Source organism: Sinocyclocheilus rhinocerous, unplaced genomic scaffold (genome assembly GCF_001515625.1).
Source record: "Sinocyclocheilus rhinocerous isolate Xijiao unplaced genomic scaffold, SAMN03320098_v1.1 scaffold532, whole genome shotgun sequence".
Lineage (NCBI taxonomy): Eukaryota > Metazoa > Chordata > Actinopteri > Cypriniformes > Cyprinidae > Sinocyclocheilus > Sinocyclocheilus rhinocerous.
Genome location: NW_015642820.1, coordinates 203,259 through 218,502, shown reverse-complemented (window position 1 = coordinate 218,502; position 15,244 = coordinate 203,259). Strand labels below are relative to the sequence as shown.

Genomic DNA, 15,244 nt, shown 5'->3' with positions numbered 1-15,244 from the left:
ATCTAAATGGTTTGCAGGATTTAACCTAAGGGTCCTTTCAGGCATAACACGGGGGTGCCCAGATCAACTGTCCTACAGAGTTCAGTTCCAACCCAGAAAGCTTATAATACCTGGCGAAAGCTATATAATACAACATGTCTGCACAGCAAAGGTGCCCAAATTGTACGGTACTACTGCTCGGTCCTTCATGCTTTTTGGGCTAAAACTGCCCACAATTCCATGCAACACAGATGTGAAAATGTTTCTTCAAATGTCTCTAAAATGTCTATTTTACCCGGAATACTGCTGTTAAAAATTATTCCTTAAATAATGTGGGCTGATATCTTCAACAAAACCATATACCATCGATTAACAACCTTGTAGCTCACTGGTCTGTCTTCAAAGGTTTAAGTTATTGTTAAAAATCAATTAGGCTATGGAGAAACCCGATTGTTGCACTCTATAACATAAGATTAGGGCGGTGCTATCTGTTTGTCTGACCAATGGCCGATGGGGGCGTGTTCAGGAAACCTGTCAGAAAACAATCTAAATTTGGAATATTACTACCATATATAAATATAGAAGAAATAGTAAGAGTAGTATGCTGATCCAAATTCTGGTTTCACAGTTGGAAGTCCGGTTTGTGGCATTCTATTGCACTTTTCCAAGTAGGACGTTGGAAACTGTTGGAACGTAGCATGAGCACCCCTGATCTAAAGAAATTTTATTCAGAGGTCTTAAAAACAGCAGCACTTCTGCGGCATCTTACCGAGCTCATTATATTTCAGCTGTGTCTATGCGCACGTCTGGTCCGCAACTTGCATTTCTACGAAGCGATGATTATTTAATCAAAAGAAGTCTGTTTCTAAATCAGAGAAAAGCAGTGGAGGCACGCAGTTCGACCCCGAACCCGTCTTTCTCCTCATCGGCATTCTTTTTCATCGTACGGTTTGAAGTTTGATGTCTTAATTGAATATGTTTACAGAGAAGCAGGCTTCCTTCAATCTGGCAGCAACTGGGTTACCCTGTTTAACAGAAGAGGCTGCGTCCTCTGGTTCACCCCGAAATCTCTCTCTCTTTCCCTCTCTCGCTGGCTGCCTGTTCCTGCTTTGATCCTTCTCTGCAGACACCAGAAGAGATGACAGCTTTTCGACGAGTGTGCGCCACTGAGGAGGAGAGAAAAAAAACGAGAGACTTTTTCACATTTTTATCACCAGGTCACATGTAATGCATCACACAAGCTTCTTGATAGGTTATGAATGTCTAGGACCTGCTGAGAACGGGCGACACCCTTCACTCACATATGCCCATGCAAACACGCACCCCTGACGCCCTGGTGGGGTGGCGGCAGCTGACACAACCTGACATGTCGCATTATCGTTTGGATTCGTGAACATAAAGCAGATTTCCCCAACAGGTGGCTGATGTCTATAGAGACAAACAGTTATGACACAATCCACCATGTCTGTTTACTCGCATGAACATATGGAAAGAGCTGCCGCTCATTTGCCTTGCCAAGGCGAACGGCTTAAAATCAACTGACTTACATTATGTAGATTGGGAGCTCTTGAAATGCATCTCAACCAGACAGCTTTATGATATGGAATCTATTTTAGGAGGATTTGGCTCTATTAAACAGCGTTTTGTACATAGGCTGTGTAGACTCTACAGATTATGTGTGCTGTCGCTAGGGCAAGCATCACTAATGCAACCGAAAAACGATTTTTTTGAAAGATTACTGGAGTATGTTTTATAAGAAAATACTCTTTCAGTCTTTCTATTTCAAAAGTTCATGTTTAATTCAATGTTACTTGCCTTTTCTTTGTACTTATTTGTGAAATGTAGCAATTTCTGAGTGAAAATTGTTTCAAAGTAAACAGAGAAGAGGTGTGGTAGGCTATTACTTTTGGAGTGATCACAATTTTCACCTGGTGGATATTTTAAAAAAAAAATAATAATAATAATAAAAAATCCTGTTGGGACTGCATATGCATAGGCCCTATATGTGACCCTGAACCACAAAAGCAGTCATAGCACGCGTATATTTGCAGCAATAGCCAACAATACACTGCATGGGTCAAAATAATTTTTCTTTTATGCCAAAAATCATTAGGATATTAAGTAAAGCTCATGTTCCATGAAGATATTTTGTAAATTTCCTACTGTACATATATAAAAACTTCATTTTTGATTAGTAATATGCATTGCTAAGAACTTCATTTTGACAACTTTAAAGGCGATTTTCTCAATATTTAGATTTTTTTGCACTCTCAGATTCCAGATTTTCAAATAGTTGTATCTCGGCCAAATATTGTCCTATCCTAACAAACCATACATAATTAAAAAAGCGTATTTATTCAGCTTTCAGATGATGTATAAACCTCAATTTCAAAAAATTGACCCTTATGACTCGTTTTGTGATCCAGGTTCACATATTAGCTTGTATATTAAAACAAAAAAAAAACATGTAGAGTTGAACAATAAGCTGTATAGTTTAAAACAAACAAATGTCTGTTTTATAGTCTTTGCATAATCATGACAGGAGAAATAGTGAATTTAACTTTGCACAGACAAGATTAGTAAGTGATTTATTCAACTAGCCTTATGTAAACATCAGAATGCAGTGCAATGCCTCATCAACTTCCACTGTAAATGCATTCATGTAAACAGGCCACATTTGCTGTACTGAATTTTTTTTTTTTTTTTATGCATTTAGCAGACGCTTTTATCCAAAGTGACTTCCAGTGCATTCAGGCTATACATTTTTTACCAGTATGTTGCTTTAAAATTGCTTTAACTACCTAACCACCAAGACTACCTTGGCCAACCAACTTCATCAGAAGGAGTTTTTATGGAGAATATCTCTGCTCGTACTGTGTTTGACCTTTAAGATTTATTTTTTGTACAGACTCAATGGAATCCTTTTTATTAGCAATAGTTTATAAGCCTCATTTTATCAGTTGACTGTTAGAAATGAACATTCTAAAGATTTACTAATTTAAAGATTTTATCTAGCTGTGTGGAAGTTTTTAAACCCTTCAATACGGCTTAAGAATTCCTTAAAACATCTCTCTTGGAAGTTTCAAAGGCATTAGCATTGAATATATTCTATAGCTTTAAAATGCCTTCTGGTTGAGGAGAATGTTTCATCCCGGAACGTCTTTGTTCTAATTTAAATAAGTTGCTTTGCGGGGCGTTAAAGCTCTGCGGCCCCTAATTTTTCAGCCATTCCTTGTCGTTGGTTTCAAAGTCCTACTTCAAGCCATCTGGAGTTTACTGCAGATTAAAACTCAGTGTTGCTTCATGTAAAATGTTAGAGAACGTTTTGGGGAGGATCACGGAAACTTATTATTTTCAGGATTAAAGAGCAACAAAGCAAATCTGAGAAAAATGGCTCCTGTGTGGAGCTTCTTGCTAAACATAGAAGATTTATGTTCAGTGACTTGGTGAGGAAAAAAAATATTTGGGTTATATCTATATATAAAAGGGCACATTTGAACTTAAAATCTCATTCAAAAATGTTTAAAATATCATTCCCACCACATCTCATATCACTAATTCAATTCTGTGGTGGAAATTACATTTTTTATAACATCTTTCTCTTACTAAGAGTAATTAATAGTTAACTTTTATATGATATTTTCACTTTTTTTTTTTTTTTTTGCATAAGCTGATTGAAAATGACACCATAAAATAAAATAAGAAATACACTAAAGTTGCAACTCATTAAGAAATATCCATCATTTAGATATAACGGGTATAACGACCTATCTGATTCTTTAATTTGGCATACTTCAATAAAAAAGACATTACTACTTTTTCCCGCCGTCCTCTCGCTGCGAGTCTCCTCTCATTTTTCTGCAGGGCTCTTGTTCAAGAATAGTCTGCCTGCGATTGTAAATAAGTATGTTTTAAAATTCAAAATCCATAGACTGGGTTCTCGCTGCGTGTTTGTGTGTAAAACAGGCTGCAGGGAGTTGAGATCTATTTGAATAAACTCCCCACAGCACTGACTGAAGTGTGCTATCAGAGGTTCAGCGATGGGACGCAGCTGCATCCGGACTCCTGGTTGTTTCAGGATGGAGATACTGTTTGGCGCTGTGGCGAGAGAAAATACCTGCTCTTTTAAATGCAACCTGCACCCGAACCTTCACCTGCTAAACAACCTGACACAGTCAGCATCTTTAAACGCAGAACTGTGTGGACTCAGTGGGTGCCTCTCTGGTATGCATTAGCCTGCAGCATGAATTTTCATGTTGGTCAAGGAAGGTTCATGCTAGAAAGTACTAGTTGGGGGCTGGTCTAGCAAAAAATGTCCCGGGTTCAATACAAGTTATAATCTATCGACAACATCTATGCGTGCACTTACAATGGAAGTCCAGGCACTACATTCAAATAAACAAGTTTCAGAGGTTTTGCCACAGGACCTAAAAGAGTAGTGCAATGGGTGCCATCAGTAATAATATAATAATCCACAAGTAATCCTCACGACTCCAGTCCATCAATTAACATCTTGTGAAGTGAAAAGCTGAATGTTTGGAAGAAACAAATCCATCATTAAGACATTTTTTAACTTGCTGCTTCCAGCTAAAATACGAGTCCTTGATCCATTGCATTGCTTTCTCCAGTGTGAGTCATCAAGTCTGGATCAGGAGAGAAATATGCACAGATCAAGCACCATTTACAGTCCAAAACAGCTCTAAACAAATATGTTGGTGGATTTTGATGTGAGAGGACATCAGGGGATGGACTTTTTCACTGGAGGAGTTATTATGGATTGTGGGCTCTTATTTTGGCCAGAAGTGATTTAATGACAGATTTGTTAAATGTGCAGCAAGACATTAACTGATGGACTGGAGTGGTGTGGATTATTGTGATGTTTTTATCAGCTGTTTGGACTCTCATTCTGACGGCACCCATTCACTGCAGAGGATCCATTGGTGAACAAGTGATGCAATGCTACTTTTCTCTAAATCAGTTCTGATGAAGAGACAGACTCATCTACATCTTGGATGGCCTGAGGGAGAGTACATTTTTAGCTCATTTTCATTTTTGGGAAACTATTTCACATTAAACATGAGATATTATAAACAACACTTACTAACCCTGTTTGTGCAATTCAGCTCCTTTCATGACCATATAAACCCTTAGCCCTTTGTTACCCCTAATATTTCATCAACATATAACAGTATAACTTAAGGACAAATTAAACAACTTCAATTTTATAAAATTCACAGCAATCTCGGTGTCTGTATTTTATGAACTGAATTTCTGTCTGAAGTGGTTCAAAAAATGTAGAATATGCACTTATACGACATTAATTGCCAAAGAACAAAACAACCTTTTATATTGTATATGAATCTGAATTCACATGAAATACCTACATACCACTCCAAAAAGTATCTACAATTAAGAAAGCATGAATGTCACTGCCTCATATAGCAAAATATAAAACTACCTTTTCGTAAAATGTTTTGCACGAAACCTTTCTTTAAAATAAATGGCTCTTGGTTTGATATTTTGTGCTGTAGAGTACAATAAAGACACTGACCTTTTTTAAGCATGGCTTAAGCACACAAATATTTTTTGTAGTCAGGTAAACAGACTACAATATACAGAACCCACATACAGTCAAGACAGTTTTAATATAATCACAATGGTTTTGCACATGATCTCACTTGAAGAACACACAGGAAAAACTAACATTGCATAACAGCCCTATTATTAAAATATCAATTTCTCTGTACAAAACTGGATTACAATTTCTAAGCAAATCATATCATAGCAGTGCCATACTGCCCTCTTGTGTCCTTTTATTAGCCTTGCAACTGTAGAGTTGCAATGGACAAGCTACTATAAGTTATTGCCTTTTCTGGGGGCATTTTAAAAATTGTCACCAAAGTATAAAGACGTAACATGTTTCCATTCAAAGCATTAGCTCAAAATTTATGAGATCCCTACCTGAATGCATCTCAGTAAATATGCCCAGGTCACATTTCACCCTAGAAGACAAAAAAAAGACAAAACATATGTATTTATTATAATCAAAATTAAAGAAAATTAAGCATATTTGAAAACAATTGGGATTTTTGCATTGTGACATTTTCCTTTTTTCTTAATTTTCTTACTTTTTTTTAGAAACTTTAACAAAATACAATCTTCTCAAATACCAATCTAAACAATTGATTGTATTATTATTATTATTATTATTATTATTATTATTTCCTTTTGTTTATTTCTCACACTGCAAAAAAAGTGAATGGTTCTACAAACATTCTTGATTGAAAAAAAAAAATTATGTTTATTTCTTTGGATTTTGTGAGCAGGTTAGGACAGGTTTTGTGAGATTTTGTATGATTCACCAACATTAAAATTTAGTTTTTACCAGATGAAATGAATTTTTGGTCTGACAAGAATTCTAAGCACCTTGTATAACAGCAACTAGTGATTTAATTGCATTCCACTGTAATTTGCCCATGAACTGTGAGCAAATACAAGTTTATGCATGTGGGCCCCACATCTGTATGGTGTTATAGCCTGTGTGAGCATTTTTTTTGCACATGTCCTACTTTTTGTGACAGCAAAGATGTGATTTCTGTGTGCACTCCAGGGAGAAACATGCAACCTGTTTCTATGAGATCCTTACCTGGATGAATCTCAGTAAATATGTCCAGGACACATTTCACCCTAGAAAACATATGTATTATAATCAAAATTATAATTTGCATTAAGAAAATCAAGTCTATTTGAGAACAGTTAAGATTTTTGGATTGTGATGCTTTCATTTTATTTTCTGATTTATTATTTAAAAAATACAATCTTCTCAAATTCTTTTCACTTGTCTAAACAATTTACATTTTTTAATAATTATTTTCTTTAGTTTATTTATTTCTCACAATGCAAGAAAAAAGTGAATGATTCTAAAAACATTCTTGATTTAAAAACAATTATTCTATTTATTTCTTTGAGAGGGCATGTAATGACAGGTTTTGTGAGATTCACCAACATTAAAATTTAGTTCCAGATCAAATGAATTTTGACAAGCACCTTGTGTAACAGAAACTAGTGATTTAATTGCACTTTGCCCATAAGCTGTGAGCAAACACAAGTTTATGCATGTGGGCCCCACATCTGTATGGTGTTATAGCCTGTGTGAGCATTTTTTTTGCACATGTCCTACTTTTTGTGACAGCAAAGATGTGATTTCTGTGTGCACTCCAGGGAGAAAAGTGAGTGGTTGCTGTGGCAACAGATGACATGCATCCAAATAAATAAAAACAATATGAGACGACTGACCCTTGATAGTAGCAGATTTCTTTCTCAGGAACTCATACAGAGATGCTTTGGAAGATTAGAGAAGGCTAAAGAAATGCAAACACTGATGGATGGGCAACTAAATAAATAAATGAAATGGATGAGAATCATACCTGGTTGCCATGGAGACGTACCTTCTCCTCACTTCAATAACTGCTGAGCAGAGAGGATTCCAGGGTCTGCAGCGAAGAAAGAGGAAGAAATCCTTTTCCCTGAAACAGAAATAAAAAGAAATACAGTCACTGCATTTCATGTATGCATAAAAATCCTTTGAAATGACATGTTAGATACATTGCTTATGCTGGAATACAGATGCCTTGCAGTCATGTGACCCTGGAGACTGAATATCAAGCAGCCTGCATTGCTATTCACATTCATTTCCATCGAAATAGCAAGAGTGAATGTTTTAAGCTTTTATAACATAAACACAAATAAAGGTCAACATTAAAGTAATATATTATTACATTTGCAATAACATTTTTTCAAGAATTATCAAGTTGAGGCACGTTTTAGGGTAAAAGTCAGCTAAAAGCAATACGTTGTGGGTCTTAAACCTTTCTAAACCCCTTCTTTCCTATGCTCTTAAACCACATATTAATTTACGCAAACTTAATTTCAGAGAGAGAGAAAAAAATGAAACAACAACAACCTAAGATCATTTCTGAGCCATAAAAATAATAGTAAACAATTGTAAAATATCCAAACATTTACATGATTTCTCATTAAAATAACAATGAACATTAACATACTTATCATAAAAATTTAAATGATGAAATATGATATAAGGGTTCAACAATATCAGGCCTGTTTTCTGTTAGCATTACTATGTTTTGTTATCATTATATTTGCAGTAATTATCTACTTAAAATCCCATTTTAGGCCAGTATCCAGCAAAAATGAATACGTTGGGGGTTTCAAACCTTCTGCTGTGCGCTCTCCATTATTTAAAGCGCATATTCATTTATATAAACTTAATTTCAAACGAAACAAACAACACAAAGTTGTTCTACACTTAAACTGGGACATCTTGCATATCGTTAGGGCCTCTTTTTGTTTCTGAGCCATGCTGTTCAACCTATCCGCAAACGAGGGGGAGGGTAATTGCTTTGGAGACCCTATGTTTGATCGACAGCCGCGAAACCCAATCCCAAATCAAACATTTGTTCAAACAGACCAATAGCGTCGCTCTCTGGGCAAATCCAGCCGAGCGGGCGGAGTTTAAACAAAAATGCCCGCCCACCGTCCAATCGTTAGGTTGCGCGAAGGCTGCAGTTTCAGTTTGTTTTATTCACCATTTTGAGTAGCTGAAGGTACAATTTAAACTAAATACTTTCGTAGAGCAGGAGTATTTCCCGCATTGTTTCATTTTTAGCACAGGGAGAGGGCGTTGGTTTTGCGACGTCACCTTTAGCCCTCTTGTGTTTTAAAATACCACATTTCGTCTCCATTTTCCGTGCTTTTCTTTTGCTCTTTCACAATTGTAACCTCTACAGTATTCCTGCAAAATGGCAAGACCAGTGAGGTACGTGGGTTTCCATTCGTCCTGCTGATGGCTGCTGCATGCACACCGAGTCCTGGGCTTCACGCATGTGCCAGGCATCCTTAGCTTCTTGTTTAGAGCTCGATTTTGTAACGTTTTTGCTCATTCGTGCATGCATTTTGCTCGTTGTCTCTTTCCCAGTGGCGGAGGACTGTCTCTTTTATATTTATGGCTGATCTTGCACGTTTCTAGTGTGCATCAACCAGGATTCTGCGATCTGATGTTCCTTGTGCATCACCTACCTACATTTCAGAATGTTTGTTGTGTGAGAAGCACTCAGAGGCTTCGTGTTTCCTTGTACGTTAAGCCAGTGAGAATATGGCTTCCCATTAATCCCCGCCAAAGCTTCAGGAGGGGTAATAAAATCCCACTGAAGGTGCTCATTGGCCCACTCAAGTGATTTTGTAACCTGTTATGCGCACATATTTGCGCAAATATCTCAGTGATGCAGAAACAATAGGTTGCGAAAGCCAGTTGGTGTTGTTGGGCAGGGAAGCGCGTTTTGAGGGATTTTTTTGATAGCGGTAAATTAACACGACGCGGGTGACGTTAGAGGGGGGCGGGGTGGCTAAGAGCGACCCCCCCCTCCCCCCCGTTTGGAATTGAGGAAAATGTGCACAAAATTTGATATTCACTCACCACATTTTCACTTCAAATACCAACAGATTAGTGTATATGGCTATGTGTTATTTTTATCTACAAAAGATGAAAAATATCGCACGGGCATTCATCATGTACCGACTATAAAATGGTCCCGCGCTGCCCTCCCAAACATCCACCACGGTAACCATAGGCGAAAGATACTGTTTTTGCAATAAAACTTGTATAAGCACTATTATTAAAGCATAAATTAAGACAGATTATGAAAAGAGTCTGACAGTACTAACTATTGTTACTAATAAACATGTAAATGAGACATTTCCGCCGAATTGGTTTCGCAAGCTTAATTATTATTTTAGATGGAAAAGGAAATAGTGAATGACAAGATTCCTGCTCAATTTTCAGATTTTACCGTTTAAAATGTATTGTATTCTGTATAATATCATGTGCTCTCTGAATTGATTTTTAAGTGTGCTGTGAAAAATAGGAGAGAATACTATTTCGGTCTAAATACTTAAAAATCGTGTTACTTGCCATTTCTTTGTGATTATTTATAAAATTTACTAGCAGTTTCTGAGTACAAAGTATTTCTGCACTATTCCAACCCCCCAATTTTTTGTAAATTACACATTTAATTCAACGTGTTACTTACTTGCCATTTCTTTGTAATTATTTGTCAAATTTACTAGCAATTTCTGGGTGGAAGTGTATTGTAAATTATAATCCAAAAAGTCTTGTGATCCATCTAATTACTTAGAAGTAACTTGTGGCTCTTCAAGCATCTCGTGTTGAGTGGCCTGAGTGGTTAAATGGGACAAGACTGCAGTATTAATGAAACCCTTATTGAAATGCTAATTAAGGAACTGTTTAACGATCATTAATTCAAGTAAACATAATGAAGCGAGGCATGTTAAATGAGCTTTAGTTTCCTGAAGAAATGCTGACCACCTTCCGATGGTCTGTAAGCCCTTAAAACGTGAATTAACGCCACATGCACCGCTGCATCACAAATGTGTGCTTGGAAACTCTCGTTACAGTATGTTGTCTCTCTTACAGGAACAGAAAGGTGGTGAATTACTCCCAGTTCAACGAATCTGACGATGCAGGTAATAAACCATCTCTAAAATCCATTGTTTAAGCTTTCAGAAAAGTATGAATGTATGTCAACAGTACTCTTTGCATGTTTACTCAATATTGGCATATAAACATTCTTCTATATAAGCAATTCAAAACTGCTTTAGGTAATCAGTTTGTGCTATTGTGTACTTGGTTCAATCTGTCTTCGTTTTTGCCTCCAGATGAGGACTATGGGAGAGAAAAGGAAACAACTAAGAAGATACGTGCTCCACCTCGTGAAATCAAGCACAAGAAGTCTAAGAATTCGCAGGAAGACAGGCAAGAATCTGTCTAATTTTAGTACTTCAACAAATAGTATCAGAATAATGATTTTAAATGACTTAATATGTACCAAATGGTGCGAACGAGTGAATTTCACGACTGGTTTCGCATGTGTTTGAATCTCTGGGGAACGTAAACCTTTTTGAGATCCATTTTCTCCTTATGACCCACATATGCGGCAGTTAATTATAACTAGGAAATAAATACCACACACTAGGACATTTTCCTTCTAAGATCAAACTACTAACGTTCTTTTTCTGTTGTCTTACAGCGAGGATTCAGATGACAAACTCTCCAAATCCAAAAATGATTCAGCAGGTGAATTGCGTTAGTTTCATCTACCGTAGATGAATTATTGATTTATAAAAAGACGATTACTCTATAATTTTGTGTTTTACAGATGATTTCGGTAGTGATGAAGACAACGACTTTGGAGAGAAAAAGGAAGACGAAGATGGAGGAAGTGACTATGATGACAAAAAGGCCAAAAAGGGAAAGAAAGGAAAGGCAGAGAAGCCAGGCAAAAAGACACTGAAGAGGAAACGAGGTGGAGGTGAGTCGCAGATCGACAAAAAATACATTAAACATGAAGCACCAGACGTTAAACTATCAGCATAAAGTCTAGTCCTATTTTGGGCAAGAACCGCCCATTAAGACAGAATAAGATCATGTGATCAATATATAAAACAATCACAGTTTAGGAGTGCATGACCTGAAAATAGATGCAAATTAAATGAAGCATGAATGAAAATATGGGTGCATCTGTTGTGCATGACACTTGTGATTCCTCTGCAGATGACAGTGATGATGATGAAAAAGAGGTGAGCAGGAAACCGAGGCAGGTGAGGCAGGCTGCGTCAAAGGCCGTGTCCAAACAGAGAGAAATCCTTCTAGGAGACGGAGGCAGTGAGGATGAGGAAAAGGATGAGGAAAAGCAGGCATACCTGGACCGTAAGTGTGCTAGTTTTTAACTGCGTTGTTAAATATGTTTGTCACTTTGATTAAGCATCATTATTATTAACATTGCTTATAGTTGTTAATGGTTTTGGCCTGGCAAAAGATAAAACAAGTGAACAAAAAATTAATAGAAGCCTTTTTGTCTCTTTTGACTTGAACACCCGTATATTACAATTTTCTCTGTTGCAGAAGAGTCAGGCAGTGATGAAGACTTCATGGTTGATGATGATGATGACAGCGACTATGGGCACTCCAAAAAGAAAGGCAAAAAAGTAGTGCCGAGAGGAGGAAGGAGAGTGGAGAAGAAGGACAAGAAATCCCCTAAACCCCGACTAAAGGCCACAGGTAACTACTGCCGCTCTTGAGATTTTAGGGTGTGGACAAGAGTCTTCAAAGTTTCTCTTTTTGTGTTTCAAGGAACAAAGAACATCATATGGGCTTGAAATGATCTGTAAATGATATTAGCATAAAATCATGACACGTTATCATTTTTGGGTCAACTATTCCTTAAATTTTCTCATTTAAGTCATGTATTGCTTAAAAAGGTTGTTGGCCTGAGGCTATTGAATTCAAACATGCCAAAAAAGACCTTAGGCAGAAATATTTTGAAGTTTGATGAAACATACTGCAGTACTACTGTAGCCACAAGGTACAGGTCAGTAAGATTATTTTAATGTTTTTGAAAAAAGAAGACTCTTATGTAAAATATGCCTCCAAAAACAGTAATATTATGAAATGAGTACTATTTAAAATAACAGTTTTGTTTTAATATGTGAAAATGTAATATGTGACCCTGGACCACAAAACCAGTCATAAGGGTAAATTTTTTTTAAAATTGAGATTTATACATCATTTGAAAGCTGAATAAATAAGCTTTCCATTGATGCATGGTTTGTTAGGATTGGACAATATTTGGCCGAGATACAACTATTTGAAAATCTGGAATCTGAGGGTGCAAAAAATTCAAAATACTGAGAAAATCGCCTTTAAAGTTGTCCAAATGAAGTTCTTAGCAATGCATATTACTAATCAAAAATTAAGTTTTGATATATTTACGATGGGAAATTTACAAAATATCTTCATGGAACGTGATCTTTACTTAATATCCTAATGATTTTTGGCATAAAAGAAAAATTTATAATTTTGACTCATACAATGTTTTTCTTTGACTATTGCTAAAAATATACCCCCAGCGACTTAAGACTGGTTTTGTGGTCCAGGGTCACATATATTCATTAGGGTTGTGCCGATAGACAATAGTATCGTGTATCGACGATAGTCAGATATATATCGACGATTAGGGCTGCACAATTAATCGAATTTCTAATCGCGATTACAATTACGGATGCCACAATTACATAATCGTTCAAAGCAGCAATTAATCGTCAAAGTCCACTTATGTTATTCTGCATATTCTTAAGATGCTTTTTTTCTTTCTACATGTTATCTTAAAGGTTTTTCCTTTTGTTTTAATTTTAGTTTTAGTATAACATTATAATACCATGCATATTTTTACCTTTTTATTTAAAGAAACCAATTCAATGTATAGTTGACACTTGAGGCTTAATACTATAGAAAAGCAATACAAGTTTTTCAGTTAGTGTTTTCAGCTTGTTTATTTTCATATAAAAATATGGCATGCAGTTGCTTCAAACAAAGGTGTAAACATTCATTTAATCGTAATTCATAATCGCGATTACAATTTCAAAGGAATAATCGACAATTATGATTTTTGTCATAATCGTGCAGCCCTATCGACGATAGCAGATGTCTTTGTCGATAGTCAAGACGATATTAGGCTCATTCTCCTACAGGGCTCTGAACCGGTTCAAGAAACGAAAACCGGAAACTAACAACATTTTGACAGGAAGAGAAACCAAATCTAATTTTATAGTTCCGAACAGAATCGAAAATTTGAAATGGCCATTAACCGGTTAATAACGTTATTTTATCGTTCCATTTAATATTTGAAATTTGCTGTCAACCAATCACGAATTCCAGTAGTACGTCTATGCAAATGTAACGCTGACGCCAACGAGTGAAATGCCCACTCAGCTGTGAACTCATCATAGGTAAGTCGCAATAGCAATGCACCGGTGTTAGAGTTTATACGAGGATAGTGTAAGAAGGATTCAACAGATCACACGCAACTGCAGCGCTTCCGTGAACGGAGAAAACAGAATAAAACTATAGGCTTACATAAAAAGGAATATAGGCATATACACGAAATGTATTTCACTTAAACCAATTGACAGATTAACAAAACGAAAGAAAAAATGTGCTGAGTTACGGTTCATTGTGACGCGCTCAAGTTCTCGGAAAGGAAAACGAGACAGCAGAAAGTAGTTTTCTTTATTTTGCAAAAGCTTTACAGTTTTATTTATTTTGCAAAAGCTTGACAGTTTTGAATAATGTCTTGCTTCTATCTGTATAACCAACCAGCGTTGGTATGACCATCGGGCCGGCGCCTCACGCGCGCACACACAACATATTTTTGCGACATTGCAGCCTGTTCATTATCAAAATAAAATACAGTTAAAGAAACAAATAAAAAGTTAAACTGCTGCCAGTGGTGTAGTGGTGCCTGGAGAAGTGGGTGTACTCTTAATTTATGCCCCCATTTTTTTTTAAGCAGTCCAGCAAAGGATGAACGGTCTGTGTTATAAACAGTGACATGTAAGAGTCAAGACTTGTCTTGCATATTTAGTTCACCCCAAAATGGGCCAATAGTATTTGCACATTTTCACTTTCTGTAACTTCTGCTACTTGACTTACTGGAGTAAGGATCATTATGAAATTAATATTAGCCACAAAAGAGGTGCAGATTTTGCAATAAATAATTAAAATATAAAAAATTACATGGACCGTAACAAATAACATTTTGTCAGAACCTCTAGTAGACAAGCTATTTTGTTTCGTTATCTGTAGGAGAATCATGACAGGGCTCGCAAAATTTCAAAATCCCTGGTAGGACGAAAATTTATTTAACTAGCCCAAATAAACAAAGACCTTTTTTTTTTTATATAGAAAATCAGATGGGAGTTTAAATGTCAATCAAAAATATTTTCAGTACACAAATATCAACAAATAACAAATATGAAGGAAGGAATTTTATTTTACTATTTACAGGGTATCTGCAGAAGTTTTTTAAATTTAAGGCAATTTATGACATTTTAAGAGCTGCACAAGTAAAATGAACACCGTATGAGTGGGGTTGGACAATGTCTGTAGTAACATACTTTACTGAGCAATAAAATGACATGATTTACAGTTCAGATACAGGTTTTCACAAAAACAAAAATCTTATACAACAGCATTTCAGCCTTTAGATCATTTTTATGAAAAGGGATAAATCAAGCATATAAATTGTCAATTTAAAACGTGTAAATATTACTGTCTTAATTGTTTAGATTTTTAGAAGGCACATTAACTTCTTTCTCATTTACAACTCTATGT

General features: G+C 36.1%; 1 protein-coding gene and 1 long non-coding RNA gene across 2 annotated transcripts in view; one reads left to right on the top strand and one right to left on the bottom strand.

The window, feature by feature from the left end:
• Positions 1–1,028: 1,028 nt before the first annotated feature.
• On the bottom strand, positions 1,029–7,494 carry LOC107756633 (uncharacterized). The gene is made up of 3 exons (XR_001641839.1): positions 7,407–7,494; positions 5,941–5,981; positions 1,029–1,145 (listed from the first exon to the last, which is right to left on the bottom strand). It is a non-coding gene; the product is annotated as an uncharacterized LOC107756633 (long non-coding RNA).
• Positions 7,495–8,535: 1,041 nt separating this feature from the next.
• Positions 8,536–15,244, top strand: part of LOC107756632 (nuclear ubiquitous casein and cyclin-dependent kinase substrate 1-like) — a 14,078-nt gene continuing 7,369 nt past the window's right edge. Inside the window, exons 1-7 of the mRNA XM_016573816.1 lie at positions 8,536–8,815; positions 10,490–10,539; positions 10,732–10,828; positions 11,103–11,149; positions 11,232–11,384; positions 11,627–11,782; positions 11,978–12,133. Of these exons, the coding sequence (XP_016429302.1) occupies positions 8,799–8,815; positions 10,490–10,539; positions 10,732–10,828; positions 11,103–11,149; positions 11,232–11,384; positions 11,627–11,782; positions 11,978–12,133 (676 nt within the window). The 5' untranslated portion in view covers positions 8,536–8,798. The remainder of the gene's footprint in view (positions 8,816–10,489; positions 10,540–10,731; positions 10,829–11,102; positions 11,150–11,231; positions 11,385–11,626; positions 11,783–11,977; positions 12,134–15,244) is intronic.